The sequence below is a fragment of the Carassius carassius genome, chromosome 26, assembly GCF_963082965.1.
Source record: "Carassius carassius chromosome 26, fCarCar2.1, whole genome shotgun sequence".
Lineage (NCBI taxonomy): Eukaryota > Metazoa > Chordata > Actinopteri > Cypriniformes > Cyprinidae > Carassius > Carassius carassius.
Window position 1 is genome coordinate 11,338,258 of NC_081780.1, and position 19,378 is coordinate 11,357,635.

The 19,378-nt window shown below is 39.4% G+C and overlaps 2 protein-coding genes across 2 annotated transcripts in view; one reads left to right on the top strand and one right to left on the bottom strand.

Annotated features, from left to right (window-relative positions):
- Positions 1 to 6,945, bottom strand: part of parpbp (PARP1 binding protein) — a 22,038-nt gene extending 15,093 nt beyond the window's left edge. Inside the window, 4 exon segments of the mRNA XM_059511185.1 lie at positions 2,421 to 2,519; positions 2,621 to 2,854; positions 4,920 to 5,091; positions 6,662 to 6,945. Of these exon segments, the coding sequence (XP_059367168.1) occupies positions 2,421 to 2,519; positions 2,621 to 2,854; positions 4,920 to 5,069 (483 nt within the window). The 5' untranslated portion in view covers positions 5,070 to 5,091; positions 6,662 to 6,945.
- nup37 (nucleoporin 37) lies at positions 5,965 to 18,524 on the top strand. Its single transcript, XM_059511182.1, has 10 exons — positions 5,965 to 6,119; positions 6,516 to 6,723; positions 8,352 to 8,476; positions 12,175 to 12,247; positions 12,413 to 12,507; positions 17,375 to 17,465; positions 17,553 to 17,734; positions 18,029 to 18,079; positions 18,162 to 18,255; positions 18,334 to 18,524. Exons 2-10 carry the CDS (start codon positions 6,568 to 6,570, stop codon positions 18,445 to 18,447), a joined length of 981 nt encoding a protein of 326 aa, XP_059367165.1. The 5' UTR covers positions 5,965 to 6,119; positions 6,516 to 6,567; the 3' UTR covers positions 18,448 to 18,524.
- Positions 18,525 to 19,378: the final 854 nt, after the last annotated feature.

Consider the following 19,378-nt stretch of genomic DNA (forward strand, 5'->3'; position numbering starts at 1 on the left):
GAAAGAGGTTCAAATTCTTGTAAAGAAGGCTTCAGGGCGTCCAAGAAAGTCCAGCAAGCGCCAGGATCGTCTCCTAAAGAGGATTCAGCTGCAGGATCGGAGTGCCACCAGTGCAGAGCTTGCTCAGGAATGGCAGCAGGCAGGTGTGAGCGCATCTGCACGCACAGTGAGGCCAAGACTTTTGGAAGATGGCCTGGTGTCAAGAAGGGCAGCAAAGAAGCTACTTCTCTCCAAAAAAAAACATCAGGGACAGATTGATCTTCTGCAGAAAGTATAGTGAATGGACTGCTGAGGACTGGGGCAAAGTCATATTCTCAGATGAAGCCCCTTTCCGATTTTTTGGGGCATCTGGAAAAAGGCTTGTCCGGAGAAGAAAAGGTGAGCGCTACCATCAGTCCTGTGTCATGCCAACAGTAAAGCATCCTGACACCATTCATGTGTGGGGTTGCTTCTCATCCAAGGGAGTGGGCTCACTCACAATTCTGCCCAACAACACAGCCATGAATAAAGAATGGTACCAAAACACCCTCCAACAGCAACTTCTTCCAACAATCCAACAACAGTTTGGTGAAGAACAATGCATTTTCCAGCACGATGGAGCACCGTGCCATAAGGCAAAAGTGATAACTAAGTGGCTCAGGGACCAGAATGTTGAAATTTTGGGTCCATGGCCTGGAAACTCCCCAGATCTAAATCCCATTGAGGACTTGTGGTCAATCCTCAAGAGTCGGGTGGACAAACAAAAACCCACTAATCCTGACAAACTCCAAGAAGTGATTATGAAAGAATGGGTTGCTATCAGTCAGGATTTGGCCCAGAAGTTGATTGAGAGCATGCCCAGTCGAATTGCAGAGGTCCTGAAAAAGAAGGGCCAACACTGCAAATACTGACTCTTTGCATAAATGTCATGTAATTGTCGATAAAAGCCTTTGAAACGTATGAAGTGCTTGTAATTATATTTCAGTACATCACAGAAACAACTGAAACAAAGATCTAAAAGCAGTTTAGCAGCAAACTTTTTGAAAACTAATATTTATGTAATTCTCAAAACTTTTGGCCACGACTGTACATACCCCTTGCAGAATCTGCAAAATGTTATTAATTGAAACAATAAGAGGGATCATGAAAACTGCATGTTATTATTTTTATTTTATTTAGTACCGTCCTGAATAAGCTATTTCACGTAACAGATGTTTACAAGTACACCACAAGACAAATTAATAACTGAATTTATAAAAATGACCCCATGGCCCTTGAATCTTAATACCATGCATCTTTTCCTGGATGATCCACGACTGTTTTTATATTTTGTGATAGTTGTTCATGAGTCCCTTGTTGGTCTGGAGCAGAAGAATCTCCCTCCTGCACATTTTTTGGTCTTCCAGAATCTTCTGGATATTTGAACCCTTTCCAAAAGTGACTGTATGATTTTGAGATCCATATTTATGTACGGAGGACAACTGAGAGAATCATACACAACTATTACAAAAGGGTAAAAACATTTACTGATGCTCAAGAAGCACTGCTTGAAGTGGAAGAAAAGAAGTGCCGGTACTTTTTAATAATTCACAATGTATGTACAATGCCACAATCAATCAATAATTAAACGTTTTCAATACAAATTAGCATAAGTCAAGCTGCAATGCCAAACAGGACCACAGGTCGATGCCAAAGACCACTAAATCCTAAAGCCTTTACTACTATAGGGATCCATACAGAATCACTAAATCTTTGACCACCGCATAATCAGCATTCACTATAAAACACCCTTGCTTTTAAGCCAAATACAGAAACTGCTGAAAATAATTTTATTGAAATCTGATCTGATTGCTGATGAAATCAGCCGTGTTTTCTCTTCAATAGTGCCGTTTTGAAAATACTGTTTGAATTCGTTTACTGGATCCTTGGACTTTGCCGACTTAAAATCATGTGATCACAAAAGCCTGCTTCTCAGCTGCTTTCTTGATTTGAAACAATATCACTCATTAGAACATGCAGAAACTAATAATTTTTCTTCTATTTCGATATTTACTTTAAGGAAAACTAATGGTCTGGTTTCTACAACTTAAACTTTGGAGCAAAAATCTGGCTTTAAACTTAAGGATTTAAGATTTGACATTTAATGTGATAATTATCGATATCGACTGATAGCACAATTTTCTGCCCATATCTCCCATTCATACACACACACACAAATATTAAAATATATGCATTTAAAGAATTAATGCATATTATGGTGTCATTCACAAAAGGTTTTTTTTTTTTAACATGCAATTCAGTAAATAAAGTAAAAGCTTTTAGTGCTTTGTTGAAATATGTGCGTTCAACCCATTTTCTGTCATTGTAATGTTTTGTGAATAAGAGCTATACACACACACACACCTCCAATTCTAGTCTCATGCTAATGCATCGCCATTTACCTGTGGACTACAGATTGCCTTGTTAGATGGAGTTGCGGGACACAAAGGAAGAGGATCCATTTTCTCCTTCTCACCAATGAGAAACTGAAACATTTGCATCTAGATATTGAGATAAGACCAAGAACATGCCACAGATTAAAGATCTTTGAGAAAGATGACTGAAAGAACATCCAGATCAGAGGCCCACTGGCAGCACTCACTGCGGTTAGGGGCTCCTCATGGTCCTCATTTATCCAAAGCTCCTTGAACATAATGAAGATGTCAATCAAGTCCACAGTATTGGTGCATTTCAAAAAGCAGTCATACTCTTTTCGGATGAGGTCATAGTTTTGTGGAAGAGGTATATTGTTGTGGGATAGCTGGAACTTATCCAGAAGGAAGTATTTCCAGGCAGCCAAGACTTCACTCAAAACAACACTAAAGTCCCCATGTTCCTGTCAGGAGCAGAGCAAACACAGGGACAAGCATATTACACAGAACCACTCCACAGAAAATGTACAGATACGGAACAAAATGTATGATTCAAACTTGTGTGACTCATTCTTTTTCCTACTGCAGCATATAGAAGAATGTAAGCAAACATTTACATTCAAAGTGGAAATCCCATAAAATTATGTTCAAAAGTCCACCCATGAAAGAGTTTTTTTCACACACTTCTTTTAAAATAAAATTATCAGCAGAAGAATTCCAGTAAAAATGTGGGGAGAAAATCTTCCATAGATCATTTGACTATCTGTATAAAGTTTACATGTCTGTGTCACATATTTGACTTGCAGGGGTCCTATTATGCTTTTTTACAGTCTTAATTTTGTTTTGGGGTTGTACTAGAACAGGCTCTCATACTAGGTTGTTCAAAAAAAACAAATAATAAAAAAAACAACAACACGTTTTGCATTATTACAACACCTCTCTCCGGAGTCTAGCATGAACGGCGCGAATAGTTCCTGTATCAAATGAAGTCCCGCCTTCTGAAATAAGAAGTGTGCTGTGATTGGTTAGCTGGGCCAGTGTGTGTTGTGATTGGCTCCACTGTGCCTGGTCGGGAAAATGTCACGCCCCTTACCAAAGCTAACTGTGAGCTTCAGTGTAAATATTGTGTCAAAATCAAGTAAATTTGAGCGAAATTTAAACCTAGATGATTGTAACCACTAAGTTCATCTGTCTTGGGAAAGCTAGCGTGTCTCCGACATAGCGACATAACACTCGTTGCCTTCTCTAGTGCAGCTCAATCTGGTCTTGTCCCATTCGTCAGCATTTGTCATGTCACAAATCCTGGAAAATATGCGTGTTAGTCCAAACGAGTCATTTGTTGTAGTTTTAGAAAAGTGATTTCATAGTGTCTCAGAGCTTTGCAACTTTGCAGATCTTATTTATGCTCAAACAGCAACATTACAGACTAACTAAACAAGAAAAAGTTAAAGCATAATATGACCCCTTTAATTTGTGTTTAAAACATTATTTAGAATAAATAAAATGAAAAAAAAAAAATATATATATATATATTACAGTACAGACCAAAAGTTTGGACACACCTTCTCATTCAAAGAGTTTTCTTCATTTTCATGACTATGAAAATTGTAGAGTCACACTGAAGGCATCAAGGGCTATTTGACCAAGAAGGAGAGTGATGGGGTGCTGCGCCAGATGACCTGGCCTCCACAGTCACCGGACCTGAACCCAATCGAGATCGTTTAGGGGTGAGCTGGACCACAGACAGAAGGCAAAAGGGCCAACAAGTGCTAAGCATCTCTCGGGGAACTCCTTCAAGACTGTTGGAAGACCATTTCAGGTGACTACCTCTTGAAGCTCATCAAGAGAATGCCAAGAGTGTGCAAAGCAGTAATCAAAGCAAAAGGTGGCTACTTTGAAGAACCTAGAATATGACATATTTTCAGTTGTTTCACACTTTTTTGTTATGTATATAATTCCATATATAATTCCACATGTGTTAATTCATAGTTTTGATGCCTTCAGTGTGAATCTACAATTTTCATAGTCATGAAAATAAAGAAAACTCTTTGAATGAGAAGGTGTGTCCAAACTTTTGGTCTGTACTATATATATATATATATATTTTTTTTTTTTTTTCATTATTTTTGATCTACCAGTATATAGCATATACACTTTTTCACTCAAAAATACAGCATTATTACAAGTAAAAATAACTTCTTATATTTTTTGGAAAATTTAATTTATCCCTGCGATGGAAAAACTGTATTTCCAGCAGCCATTACTCCAGTCTTTAGCGTTACATTAATCATTATTATTACTATTATTAATGTCCAAAACAGCAGTTTATTCTTAATATTTTTGTGGAAACTGATTTACATTTACACACCTGAAATTCATGCTTTTGGGATTTTAGCCAATAACGAATAATAACCCCATATATATATATATATATATATATATATATATATATATGTGTGTGTGTGTATGTGTGTGTGTGTGTGCGTATGTGGAACAATTCAAATCAAGTTCATGACAATGCAATGTTACCTGCTTGTTGACCCCAGCCATAGCAAGTTGTAGGACCATCAGCATCCTATCAGCCCCTTGGATGGTGGTCCTCTCAGAGTCTAACACCCTGTGACACTCTCTCCTGAAGACCCTGGTCATTGTTCTCAGGCTTTCCTCCATAAACATCATTATTCAACGTTAACAAAATGAACTGGAGGGCCAGAAAATCGAGCAGGTCAGCACTGCAATGATTATGAGCAGACAGCAGAACATACATGCAACCCAGCCAGCATCACATAGACCTTTCCAAATCTAGCACTGAGCTAGAACAGAGAGTCCAAAGACATCAAGCAAAATAGTCAGGAACAAGAGGAGCCCATTTACACTTTATTAGGAACAGAACCTCTAAACGTCTTAAGCCAACTTACCAACACTGATATTTAGACGCGTCGTACGTCTCTAATGTGAATCACATAAGAAACAGACGCCAGTAGATGCAAGTTATTATGAACTGGTCCGATGCCTGTAAGTTTAAATTCACATGCCAGGACGCCTGGACCAATCACAGACCGCGATGCGTTAAATACGCCCCCTCCAAACGGGAAGTTAATACGAGCACAAACAGATATAACAGAACGGTGGAGTGGTGATGATCTCGTTTTGTTTCAAAGCACAAGAGTCGATTGCTGACAAGAAAAGTTATCAAATGTGTTCAAGTTAAGAAACACGAGAGCTAAAACCATTCACTTAAAAAAAAAATTATGTTTATACGAGGACAGGGAAAGTAAATTTAATTCAGTTTATAGCGTTTGCATTTTAGGTATATCCACCATTAAAAAAGAAAAAGATGAAAAATACTCAGCATCTCCAAATGTGTGTCAGATATATTGCTCCGGGGTAAAATTTAAATTTACAATAATTTAGAGAAGTGCATCAATGCGTATTTTTCTTTGGCTTTGTTTCATGTGCTTAGAGATTCACTCTTTTTTATTTTATTAATGCTCAAAAATCAAGAACAGTACATACACACAAAAAATACAACCATCACTAGATTCACTCTTCTTTTCCTTATATTTCTTCGTGCTGCTAGCGTCATGATTACGTCACTAACCTGGAAGTAAACAAGCGCGATCACGTGTTCAGAAAGCGCGCTGAGAACGAGCACCGCATGGTTTTTAATCTGCACCAGAACTCACTTTCTCAGCCAGTCGACCAACCGAGTATATAAAATTATTCCAGGTTTGTCTAATAAAACTTTAATACCTATTTTAAGCATGCATGACTCTTTGCACACCAGCCTGCTGTCTCTGATCTTAAGTGTAACGTTAGTTAATTCATAACTTCGACAGTGAAATGAATGTATGGACACCGTGAAGAAATATAAAGAGTTAAATACTTTATTAACCTAATATATGCGAGGTACAGTATAGATTAAGTTATAGGGTTTATTTAATTTTGTAAATGTTATTTTGGTTAAATGTAGAAAACTTTATGTAACTAAAGAAATGTCTGGACAGCATACATCCCATTACGTTACTTTATATTATATCAGATAATACGTTTGTCAACTATTATGGCATTTTTCCAACAATAAAATGTGCTAATTTGTGTCTCTCCATGTTATTCATAATTTAGAGTGGAATGTAACACCCTTTCACCCAAACAGCAAGGATTCATTTGATGGAAGATGCCAGATGAAACAGTTCGCACTGCAAGCTACACCGTGTCCTGTGAGGACTATGTTCATGTAGTGGAATTCAGTCCATTTGATTCTGGCTCACCTGCGTCACTTCTGGCGTATGGAGGAAACCAGTATGTGGTCGTGGGCACTTGTCGTTTTAAGGTGAGTACAGTAATTCAACAGGCTGATCAGTCTGTGGTAAGAGTGTTAACCTTCTGGAGGTGTATCTCACTGCAGGGTTACAGTCCTGCTCCAACACACACTGATGAACTGGTTCAGGTGTATTTGATTAGACGTGAAACTGAATTCCTAGTGTCCTTTTTTGCGTACTATTTTCTCTAAACAATAGAGCAGGGCTCCTCAAGTCTTACCCTGGAGGGCCAATGCGCTGCAGAGTTTAGCTCCAACCCTGATCAAACTCACCGACCTGTGATTTTCTATTGGTCTTGAAGACATTGATTAGCATGCTCAGGTGTGTTTGATTGGGGTAAGAGCTAAACTCTGCAGGAAAGTGAATCTCGTGGACCAGATTTGAGGATCCCTGCAATATAGGGTGTGCACGTGATGTCACCTTCAGCTGGAGTGACTGCGGTTCTGTACACTGAGTGGACAGTGCACAGACAGAAGAGAAAACGATGTCTAATTTACCGTCCCTCCCACAGACACTGTATTAAAAACAGCCTTATTAACAGTGTTAACTAGGTTTTTTTGTAATTTTTTGATGCAAAGGTGATATAATACAAAGTATAGTGTTATAAATTAACATAATTTTTTTTCCCGAAAAAAGTCCAAATATAAAAGTACTTTTGAGGATTTATGTTGCTGATGCCTGTTGAAATGTGTCATCACAGACTTGTGAAAAGGGTCCATATTCAAGATAACTAATCTCGATTACTATTTAGGATATTTTGAAGGGTATGTGAATTAGGATGCCGTGGTGTAATGAGTTCTCTTTGGCAGTCTCATGTAATCACAATTTTTTCCAACAAAACATCCATTCTTCCATGAAACTCCAGAACTGTGTTCAGAAAGGACTGGGCAGTATACAACTTTAAATTCGTTTTTAAAATAGTTTGTACGACCAAGGAGTCAAGGTTTGGCTGGTTACCACGGTCCTGTTAGAAATACCACTACGCGTTCAGGTTCCTAGAAGTATTGTTATCTGTTATCTGACCACCATTCAAAATTTGCTGGCAATATATTTCACACCAACTACAAGTTGCATTTCAATTGTAAGTGTAATTATTTCATTATGAGCATTATATTGCATTTTGATCATTTGTCGCACTAGTCGCACTAGTTCAACAAGTTATTGAATGAAAGATCAAGTCATTTTATGGGATAATGGGAACTATCGTATACAATACAACAGGACAAATGGCATTCTGCAAGATTGTCTGGGAAATTCAGACATTCAGAAAATGTACACAATGGCTGCAGCATTGAATATTTCCTTACCATATAGCAGGGGAAAAAACTTCATAAAACAGCAGGCACATTTTAAAGTGCACATCCAATGCACATTTTACTATTCCATGAGGCCACAGGAGAGGATTTGTGGTCATGCAACTGATGCTAAAGTTCATAGACAATGACATGATGATGAATGTGGAACACCCAGATTGCATTCATACTATATATATATATCTATATCTATATCTATACAGATATAGTACTGCTCGGAATATAACCATCCATATCAATGTATGAGAAAACCGTGTTTTTATGAGGATGGTGCATGAGGGCAGATTATTTCCTGTCAACCAGTCTAGTGATTTCTATTTGTGCAGGAGGAAGACACAGAGGTCGAGGATGTAGAATTCTCTTCTTTGCAAGTGTTCTTGCATGGAGTACGTGTGGATGCTATTGCATGGAGCCCTGAAGCGCGTCTGGACAAGCTCCCTCCAGTCATCAGGTATGGCTTTGAGAATGTGTTGTTTTTTTTTATGTGAAAACTGATGGATTACAATGTGTGTGTGTGTAATATAAGATGGGGAATTGTGATGATGTATGGAAGTAGCACAGATCTCAATGCCAGACACCATACAGTTCTTCATCTACAACCGGGTTCCTTCTCTTCATTAGAGGCTCAGACACCGTAAATAATTGATTTATTTTACTGCAACAAATTCTGATATTCTTTTAAATGTTAGATAAATATGCTTTTTCTGTATTGTACTATGGAAATACCCGGCCTAATTGATGTCTGAGTCACTTGGGATATTTGAGAGTTGAGATATTTTACCACACATGCACAAACATACTCATTTTTGTTCAAACAAATGTGTTTTCTCAGAACATGGTTTTATCACGAGAGACCCATTTTCCAGGGATCGATTCATTACCAAGATTTGTATGTTCATGTCAAGTAGTGGAAAGTGTCCGTCACAGCTGTAGTTTGATCTGGTTTGTATCAAGAGTCTAATAAGATGTTGTCAGTCTGACATGTTCTTCGTTAAGCTGTGAACTTGGGAAGGTTCTGCTCCTGGTAGGGAAGTTCAATTCAATTCAAGTTTATTTGTATAGCGCTTTTTACAATACAAATCGTTACAAAGCAACTTTACAGAAAATTGTTTCTACAATATTTAGTAATAGCTTATAAGTGGTGACTGTCAGTTTGTGCACGTATGACAGGATTTGTAGAAAAATGTATACAAGTCGTAGTCAGCCAGATGATGAACATTATTAATATTATTAATAATTATTATATGATGCAGTCACACTTGTAGCAATATTTGTTAGTTCTGTTGTTGATTCAGGGTTAGCATCATCTGGGGTCCTCTGAGGGTCAGCATCATCTCTTCTCAGGTGTTCTGGATCCAGACTGGAGCTTGTGTAAATCCTATTTACCACGGGATGTAAACATAGAAACAAATAGAGACATCATTAGCATAGCTGCTGTTCCAACAAAGTAAAATTAATTAGTTTAACCCAAGCTAAAGAATAAGAATGCACATTTGATCAGATACAACTATACTCACAATTTAAGATACATTATTCAAATGCTTGGCGAAAGAGATGCGTTTTTAATCTAGATTTAAACAGAGAGAGTGTGTCTGAACCCCGAACATTATCAGGAAGGCTATTCCAGAGTTTGGGAGCCAAATGTGAAAAAGCTCTACCTCCTTTAGTGGACTTTGCTATCCTAGGAACTACCAAAAGTCCAGCGTTTTGTGACCTTAGGGAGCGTTATGGATTGTAACGTGGTATAAGGCTAGTTAGGTACGCAGGAGCTAAACCATTTAAGGCCTTATAGGTAAGTAATGATAATTTTTATTTGTAACTGATACGGAACTTAATAGGTAGCCAGTGCAGAGACTGTAAAATTGGGGTAATATGATCATATTTTATTGACCTGGTAAGGACTCTAGCCGCTGCATTTTGGACTACCTGTAGCTTGTTTATTGAAGAAGCAGGACAACCACCTAGAGGTGCATTACAATAGTCCAGTCTAGAGGTCATGAATGCATGTACTAGCTTTTCTGCATCAGAAACAGACAACATGTTTCGTAGCTTGGCAATGCTTCTAAGATGGAAGAATGCAGTTTTTGTAACATGGGAAATATGATTTTCAAAAGACAAGTTGCTGTCTAATATAACACCCAGATTTTTGACTGTAGAAGAAGTAACATTACATCCGTCTAGTTGCAGATTGTAATCTACAAGATTCTGTGTAGTGTTTTTTGGTCCAATAATTAATATCTCTGTCTTATCTGAATTTAATTGGAGAAAGTTATTGGTCATCCAATCTTTTACATTTTTAACACACTCTGTTAGCTTAGATAATTTAGAGGTTTCATCTGGTCTCGTTGAGATATATTGCTGAGTATCATCAGCATAACAGTGGAAGCTAATTCCGTATTTTCTAATAATATTACCAAGGGGCAACATGTATATTGAAAATAGAAGGGGACCTAGGACGGATCCTTGTGGCACTCCATATTTTACTGATGATAAATGAGATGACTCCCCATTTAAGTAAACAAAATGGTAGCGATCGGACAGGTAGGATCTAAACCATCTTAGAGCCTTCCCTTGAATACCTGTATAGTTTTGTAATCGATCTATGAGTATGTCATGATCTATGGTGTCGAACGCAGCACTAAGATCAAGTAAAACTAGAAATGAGATGCAGCCTTGATCTGACGCAAGAAGCAGGTAATTTGTAATTTTAACAAGTGCAGTTTCTGTGCTATGGTGGGGCCTGAAACCTGACTGAAATTCTTCATACAGATCATTTTTGTGCAGGAAGGTGCTCAATTGAGCAGACACAACTTTTTCTAAAATTTTAGACATAAATGGAAGATTTGAAATAGGCCTATAATTTGCCAGTTCACTAGGATCTAGTTTTGGTTTCTTAATAAGAGGCTTAATAACTGCCAGCTTGAATGGTTTTGGGACGTGACCTAAAGATAACGAGTTAATAATATTGAGAAGCGGTTCTTTGGCTACAGGTAACAACTCTTTCAGTAATTTAGTGGGTACAGGATCTAATAAACATGTTGTTGGTTTAGATACAGTAATAAGTTTATTTAGCTCTTCCTGTCCTATATTTGTAAAGCACTGCAGTTTATCTTTGGGTGCGATGGATGAAACTGAAGTTTTAGACGCTATTGAATCTACATTCACTATTGTATTTCTAATGTTATCTATTTTATCAGTGAAGAAATTCATAAAGTCATTACTATTTAACGTTGGTGGAAATATTTGAATCAGGTGGCGTCTGGTAATTTGTTAATTTAGCCACTGTGCTAAATAAAAACCTTGGATTGTTTTGGTTATTTTCTATGAGTTTGTGGATATGCTCTGCCCTAGCAGTTTTTAGAGCCTTTCTATAGCTGGACATACTGTATTTCCATGCAATTCTAAAAACTTCCAAGTTAGTTTTTCTCCATTTGCAAGTTTCCTGTAGGTTTAGCAGCATGGGAACGGCAGAGTTATTTCCTGGCCATGCTGTGGTCAGGGCGGAAGGTGTAGCGTGCACTGCCTTTTATTTGAGTTTATTTTCTTTTTCACTGTAGGTGTATCTCTTGGGAACGGAGTACTAGAGATCTTATTAAGGTTTCGTGGGCTGGGTTGACATGGAGTCAGAGGTTATTGACAGGTTGACTCATTGCCTGCTGGTACTGCTGGCATGTAAACGATTGGTACCGTTGTGAAGTTACGCCATCCGTGCAACAATCTAGCCAAAGACAACTTGCAAATGAACATGTTGATAGAACGATGTGATGGTAATCTGACCTTTCGTGGCAAGAACTGGTGTGATTTTTGTTTGTTATAAGATGGAAGAAGATTTTGTCTGTGTGTGGTATGGTAACATAAAAATGTGCGTGTGACTCTCTAACTAAAAGTGTTTTTCTTGTCAGAGGTGAGTTAGTGTAATTGTGTGAATAATTGCTGCTGCTGATTAGTGGCAGAGCTGTTTTATTAGGTTTGGTTGGATTTTGAACAGACAAATGTGAAAATGGCGTGACGAATTTCTGACTTTGGTTGTTTGTCTTTAACATTTGTAATCTCTCCAGTGTTTTATCTTCTGACTGTGGTTTGTTACAAACCCACGTACATGATGATGACTAAATGCAGTGTATTATTTTAACCCCCACCCCATTTCAGGTTTTGCACCGCAGCGGCTGACAGAAAAGTCAGGCTTTGGACATCTGATCTTCAAAACAATTGTGATGTAAAGGTAGCTCTTTCTTCTCCTGTACACTCTGTTTATTTGCTGGTGATATAAAATTAAAGGAATAACTAGTTCACCCAGAAATGAAAACCATTGTACAGTAATGTTTCTTTCTATCTTTGGCTGACTTATAGAACGTTCATACAGTGAATGATTTCTTGTGTTGTCTAGGTGATGGAAGGCCACACCAGCTACATCAATCATCTAGTGTTTGAGCCTGCAGAAGGAAAGCAAATAGCCTCTGTCAGCGATGACCACACTTGCAGGTTAGTTGCACTGCAGTCCGAGTGTATGAGTGTGAGAAAGTGAAATATATGTGTGTGAGTGCGTTCTGTTCTCTGTTAATGATGCAGAAAGTCTTGACCAAATTTCCACACTGAAACCCGACACTAAACACAACACGGCTCGCCGTTGCTCTGCGTTAGCGTCAACCGCCACTTGCTCACAGAGTTTTTCTAAGTAATTGGTTAAACGTGGAAATCCAATCAGCAGCCGAGCCTTTTCCTCTCCACGGCCACAGTTAATGAGCTCCACGAATGTGGCCCCACCAATCAGCCACTGAGGTAAGTGCGGTTTCCTGGCAGTCAGAAGTAATGTAAGAGAGCACTCCTGGAGGCTCGGGTCTTCCCTTTTGCGTCAGAACCGTGTAACTGACACACCTGGATGTTGCAGCTCTGCGGCCTGCCACAACTCAATGGCCCGGCCTTTCTCTTCCCAGCTTGCAAACCCTAATGGCTTCAAGGTGGACGAGGACCAAGATGGTAGTTTTCCTTATAGACATCCAATTTTCAGCTATTTGATCCTTTTCTGCAGACCTTGCCATGACAGTTTTACGATATACGTCTTAAAATTTGGATGGTGTAACCATATTTTCTCAACATGATCAGTTGCTTTTGCCATTTCTGTCCCATTGCGTTATAGACATTGCATCCCTTTCTTGATATTAACCATCATGTTTCACATAATCTGCGCTGGGATGTTTGTGGATGTGCTTCAAGCCCTGTGCATTTCTTAGTGCATACACTGCCAGTGTCAGCATGTGACCTAATGTCAGCACTGACCCATTGTGCTGTGATAATGTTTTCAAACACTTTTCATCTGGGTGGTGCAACATTGAGAATAGGAGTGCGCTGCTCTTCTCGCAGCTGTTTTATTGATGTTGGTAGAACTTCAGACTGTGATTAAAGGAGGATCGCAGATCTTTATCATAGTCAGGGCCCGGGGGTGAGACCGTTTCAGTTTGCAGCTTCGGCAGTAATGGGCTTCTTCTCTGCTGGAACCTGTATGTGCTGAAACCCCTTTTGTAATCCCTAACACCCCTAAGATTGGCTCAGTTAGAAGCAGCCTATTATTTTGATTAAGTAATAACCATCTCTTATGAATAAATCATGGCCCACCCGACAGCACAGTAAGGTGCAAACCACTGCAGTTACCATATATTACTAATCCTGAACTGCCAGCTCAAATGAGAGATTTGATATGATGATTTGAGATTTGGTGTCTCGCTGTGGTCGTGCTCATAAGGAAAACAGCCAAACGTTACCCAGAGTGCCCGCCAAAACCATAGTTTACACATGCCCATCAGAATTTAGATACAGATGTTGATATATGTTGCTTTGGTCAGTGGATTTTGAGTCAGAGATAGTGTGTTTGGTGGGAGAGCAGAGGGGCCACTGAAGGGATTATCCTGTGGAGCCAGAGAAAAATAGTAGAGCGCTCCATCTGCAGAAAGATTTAAATTCTGTCACGTTGAGAAAATATGGGACGCAGGAGGAACAGCGAGGTGGAACAAGGGAAAGATCAGGTTAATATTAGAGAAAGAGAGTGAACCTTTTTCAGTCAGGCCACACAAACAGCTTTTGCATACAAATGTGGCTCTCAGCTGGAATGTTTATCCATGTCATGACACACTTCCCCTGTTTAAAGGACCACCGGTTGTGGTCAGCAGCATATGTTTAAGGATGCTGTTCTGCAGCATGGGATGCTAGTATGGTTGTGTCCCTACTAGGTTTCCTAACTTGCAGTCTCTTTTAGCACACCTGTTAAAATACATCCTGTTCTTTTCAGCAGGGTTGTTCTTCCACATAGGCATTTAAATTTTATCTTGCCTGCCTTTTAAGATCTCGCCACTGAGGGTTTGATCAGCCACCTCAATTACAGAATCGCCTTGATTTCAAACCATTTCAGATCTCCTCTAGTGTTACGTAATTCTGTGTGTGTGTGTGTCGGGGGAAAAGTGCAACCTGTTTCCTTTTGAAGATCAGAGGAGTTTTTTTGCTATAGTAGTGTTGCAGGCCTCAGTGCCACCTACAGATTACTTTAAGGAGTGCAGGTCACACAAGGAAATGCTGAGTTGACAGAGTTCAAGCTAGGAGAATGAGGCATACCTTTAGTTCCAGTGAATTACAGGTGTTTTTTGCATCAACAGTTCTGTAAGACAGAAAAGGGGTTTGGCCCAAAATAGAACATCATAAGTAACTTTTTTGAAACACAGGGAAAAACTCCAACTGGTACACAAATAGCACTATGATTGCCAAAGGTAGATTTGACTACAAATTGTTTCCGATCCTCCTGGAGGACCACTTTATAGATAAGTGTGTTGGTACAGGCTTTCAGTACTGCCTTAGAATTTTACTAACACAAGGTCCCTTGGAAGGGAAACTTTTACTTCTTACTTTTCAGAATAGCCTTCCAAAGGAACATGTGATGCCTTGAAATGTTGTTTACAGAAAAATGTTACCGTTAACGGTTCAACAGCTTGTCACTAGGGCAGTACTCTCAAAGGTACACCTTAGTGCAAGGCTGAGCAACTTCAGTTATGTGTTTGATTAGGGTTTGAACTATACTGATCAGGACAGTGGACCTCCAAGATCGAAGTTGCCCAGCCTTGCCTTAGTGCCGCCTTTTTCCCTAAAGGGTACATATTAATACCTTTAGAATATGTACTTCAGAGGTAGTAATATGTACTCTCATAGTACTATTATGAACCAGCTCCCTAAGTTTTATAACTGAGCCATTATGTCCTATAAAGTGAGTCTGATGACGATAGATGTTTTTGGGTTGGTTTCGCCCGCCTCACATCTGTTTCTGTGTGAGGTTATAAACTTTTTATTCTCTTCATGATTGATGAATTATACTAGACCACAAAAAAGTGTAATTTTGGCTACTGAGAGCACTTGAATGTAAACAAAACCACTAACACTGTTGGTTTAAACAGGTCAGGTCAGAACTGTTATTCACACCATCTCAGTCAAAGAATTACCCCTGACCTGGTTGCCACCATAAATGTTTGTTTCAACAGTTCTTAACTCAATTTCAGCATTTCTCACCCCTGCCCCATCTGAAAAATCACATTGCACGCTCAGGTCAGCTTCCCGGTTGTGCAGTGTGGGAAAACACAGACAAGCCAGACAGACCCTCCCCTTGTTTTCTCTCTTAGAACTTTCATGACTTCAAACACTTCCCTCTCTTTCAACTCATATTGTACATGGCTGCCGCATGTTATTCCACAATGCTGCGTAAGTTATTGGAGAGACTTATGCAATAGCAGTAGCACATTGTCTGTGATGCTTCTCACTGTGTTTGTGTGCTTAGTGTCTTAATCTTCATTTGGCTTTGTCAAGGTTGTAGAGAGCTAACTTTTCGCCCTCTTAAATACCCTGGTGGTTGTCAAGGCTGGCAATTTTTGGTTTTGCATGCAATTGAACTCTTGCTTGGCGTGGGGTTCTGAGTAAAGGGGTTTTAACCATGTTTGTGTGGTGTGGTCTGAAACCTCATTCATACTCAGCAAAGGAGTTGATCAGAGCAGAGATGCCCCAGACAAGAGGAGACAGTTCAGGAGTTCCTGGAAAATGTTGGGGAGAGCTTAGGTGCTTAGAAAGACCATCGTCTGGGAGCTGTTGAGCATAAGGCATGTACTCCAAGTACCGCCCAGCTGCAGATATTAATCTACCCAACTCCACGATTGACATTCAGACAGGCTTTGGAGTGCCTTCTCAATGACCTCATCAACCAAGCGGTTGTGCGTCTTTCCTATTAATGGAGGGCTTCTTCTCCCCCCTCTCCTTCTCTTCCCCCACACTTTCCCAGAAAACCTCCACAGTTTCAACTCATTTGAGAGAGCTTGTGGTTCTCTTCACTAGGGCCTCTGTGATGTGGTAAACCCAAGATCTGATCTCCAGTGAAACCATCCAGAATCTGATCTCCAGTCTTCTCCGTCCAAATGATTTATGGCGTCTGCTTGCAGGCCTCTTGCTGTATCTGCACTTGCCCTAGCGTGCCTTCACAAATTTCCTCGAGGCCAAATTTGGAATGAAAATCTTGTGTTCTTAGGAAGATAAGGCTGGGAGGTATTGGCCATCCTGCTTCTGAGTGGAAATCCAGGTCAGCTGCAGGCAAGAGTTCCTGTAGTTCACCTGGTAGAGCATGGTGCTGGCAACTCCAAGGTCACCACTTTGATTCCTAAGGAACACATGCTGATAAAATGTATACCTTGATTGCAAAGTGTCCTGAATGCTTCATGTTTCTTCTCATTTATAGCTTAAAATCTGTATCTATTTAAGTTGTATTCAAAACTCTATAGTCTTCAGTCATTCTCATTCTGTTGTTTTATTTTAGATTAGTGGTTTATGGTTTTTCAATAACAAGTTATTTTTAATAATCTGACTTCCTTCCGTGTGCCTAATTGAGTTCTTTTTGGGATTATGCCACTTCTGATTAGTGTCCTGTTTCTGACAGTGCTTTTTTTAGCAACCGACTCATTTGATTTTTACTTTCAGACTTTGTGTGTGTGCATGTTTTAAATGGTAAGAACACATCGGGACAGGAGGTGATGTAATAACCCATGCAAGGCCTCATTATTTCTTTTCCTGTTGCTTAAACATTTGCTGTGTCACCATGACCTCTGGTGCTTTATTACACCACTTATAATTTGTATTACATTTTGAGTTACATTTTGAGCCCGTTTAGCATGTAAAATTAACCTAAACAATGTTTTGATCAAGTTCTATCTTTTGGCCATCATGCAGGATAGATGCTGTGGTGAACATATATTACAGCTTTCCTCATACTTAATGTCTTTTTTTTTGTATTGTATTTACCTGAAGATAATTTTGTTACTTTTTCTTCTTAAAGAGTGTGGAACCTCGATGGTAATGAAACCATTTCATTCAGACTGCGTTCCCCTGGTGTAAGTGTCTGTTGGCACCCTGAGGACCTCTGCAAGGTCAGAAACAAATCTGACAGAACTAATGGTTATATGGGATGTAGATTTCGAGTTGAACTTTCAGTGTGATATATTTCTTTAATACAGTTGATGGTGGCGGAGAAGAAAGGCACTATACGGTTCTATGACCTTGTTACACAACACGCAATTCTGTCTCTGGACAGCGGGCAAGTGCCGCTCATGTCAGCTGACTGGTGTCTCACAAACACTATCAAGGTTGGAGCTGTGGTGGCCAACGATTGGGTGATCTGGGACATTACCCGCTCTAGGTAAATGCAACTTTATCTCTGTGGCTAAAATGCATTATATTTGGGCAGTGAGTTGCTTTTAAAGTAGAACTATTGTGTGGTTGACATGACCTATCTCACCTATTCCACTTAATTTAGCTAATCTTTCTGAGAATCAGAATTTGTCCATAATGTGCATCAACCCTTAAAACCTTTTGTAGTCTTACATGAACTCCTCCACACTAAATCACCATTACAACATTCAGCTGAGCAGTTTTGTTAAAGGTGGAGTGAATTAAATTGTCGGTAAATGATGCTGATGTGCTTTGCCTGTAGTTATCCACTCGAGAAGAGACCAGCTCATGTTGACAAGGCAAGACATTTCAGGTAATTTTTTTGCTTAATGATCAGATGATTTCTTTGCTAGACTGCATCCATGACCATAATCCTGGTGGCCTTTCTTCAACAGATGGTCGAGGGCAAATGAGAATCTTTTCGCTACCACAGGCTATCCGGGAAAAATCAACAGTCAGTTATTGGTGCATCATCTGGGGCATCCACAGGTTTGTAAAATGATGTTCTTTTTGTTGTTTGAATTTGAAAGAGATTTGCATTACAATGGGATACAAATGTCTTTGCAGCCTGTGATGATTGGTTCTGCATCTGTGGGGGCTGGTCTAAGCTGGCATAGGACCCTGCCTCTATGTGTTATCGGTGGGGACCGAAAGCTGTTCTTCTGGATGACAGAGATGTAACCTGGACAGAAGTCAACTGGAGAGTGTTTCTGTTTTCCTTTTTCAATAAATAAAGTCATATTTTTCATGCACTGTCACTACGTTCTCCACTGTGTGTTGTTTTATAGGTCACTTGGGGTAGAACTCACACTAACAATTGTGGGAAACAAGACTCTTTCTCTCTCCCCAGTTTTTTCCCTTTTTCTGCGAAGCATTGTATCAGTGTTTTTGGTGTGGTGTTCTGCCAAGCAGGCTTAAAGTTGAGCCAAAGGTCGCCGAACGGCAGGAGCTGGCAGTTTTCATCGCAGAAACGCTTGAGTGTGTGACAAAAAGCTGTACAGGTGCTCATATAGACAGTCTCGTTGACTCCCAACAGGATAATAATCTGCAGTCCCATTCCTAACACTACAGGGGAACTTCCTCTGCTCGACTGTGACGTATGTGTGGTGGAGGAGACGGACGCAATGCTATTTGTGCTTCAGCAGTTGAACCTTGAAGATGAAGACAAGCATGGGAAACTAAAGTGCAAGGAGAACACAAGACGGCGTGAGCTGTGTTTTTTTCCAAGGAAAGCACAGGATACGCTCTAAAGGGGGAACAAGGGTCCTCTCAGGTCATTTGTGCTATGTTTGGGCAGGAAGGTGTGAGGCCAAAAGGTAGATTAGTTGGATCAATGACAAAATCATTCACAATCTTAAACCTTTTTTAAAAAAAAATTGTTTAAAACAAATGCTTTTATTTTAGTGTTTTATTTTTTTCATGATGCAAAAAAGTATTATTTATAAATATCACTTATTATTAATCAAGTTTTTGGGAAGACACATCACAAGTGGACAGTATTGGGGAGTAACTAGTTATTTAATTTATTTAGAAAATAAATGCAACTAATCTGTTACAGTTACTGAGAAATAAATCATAAATTGCGATTACATATGAAAATGTTAATGATCAC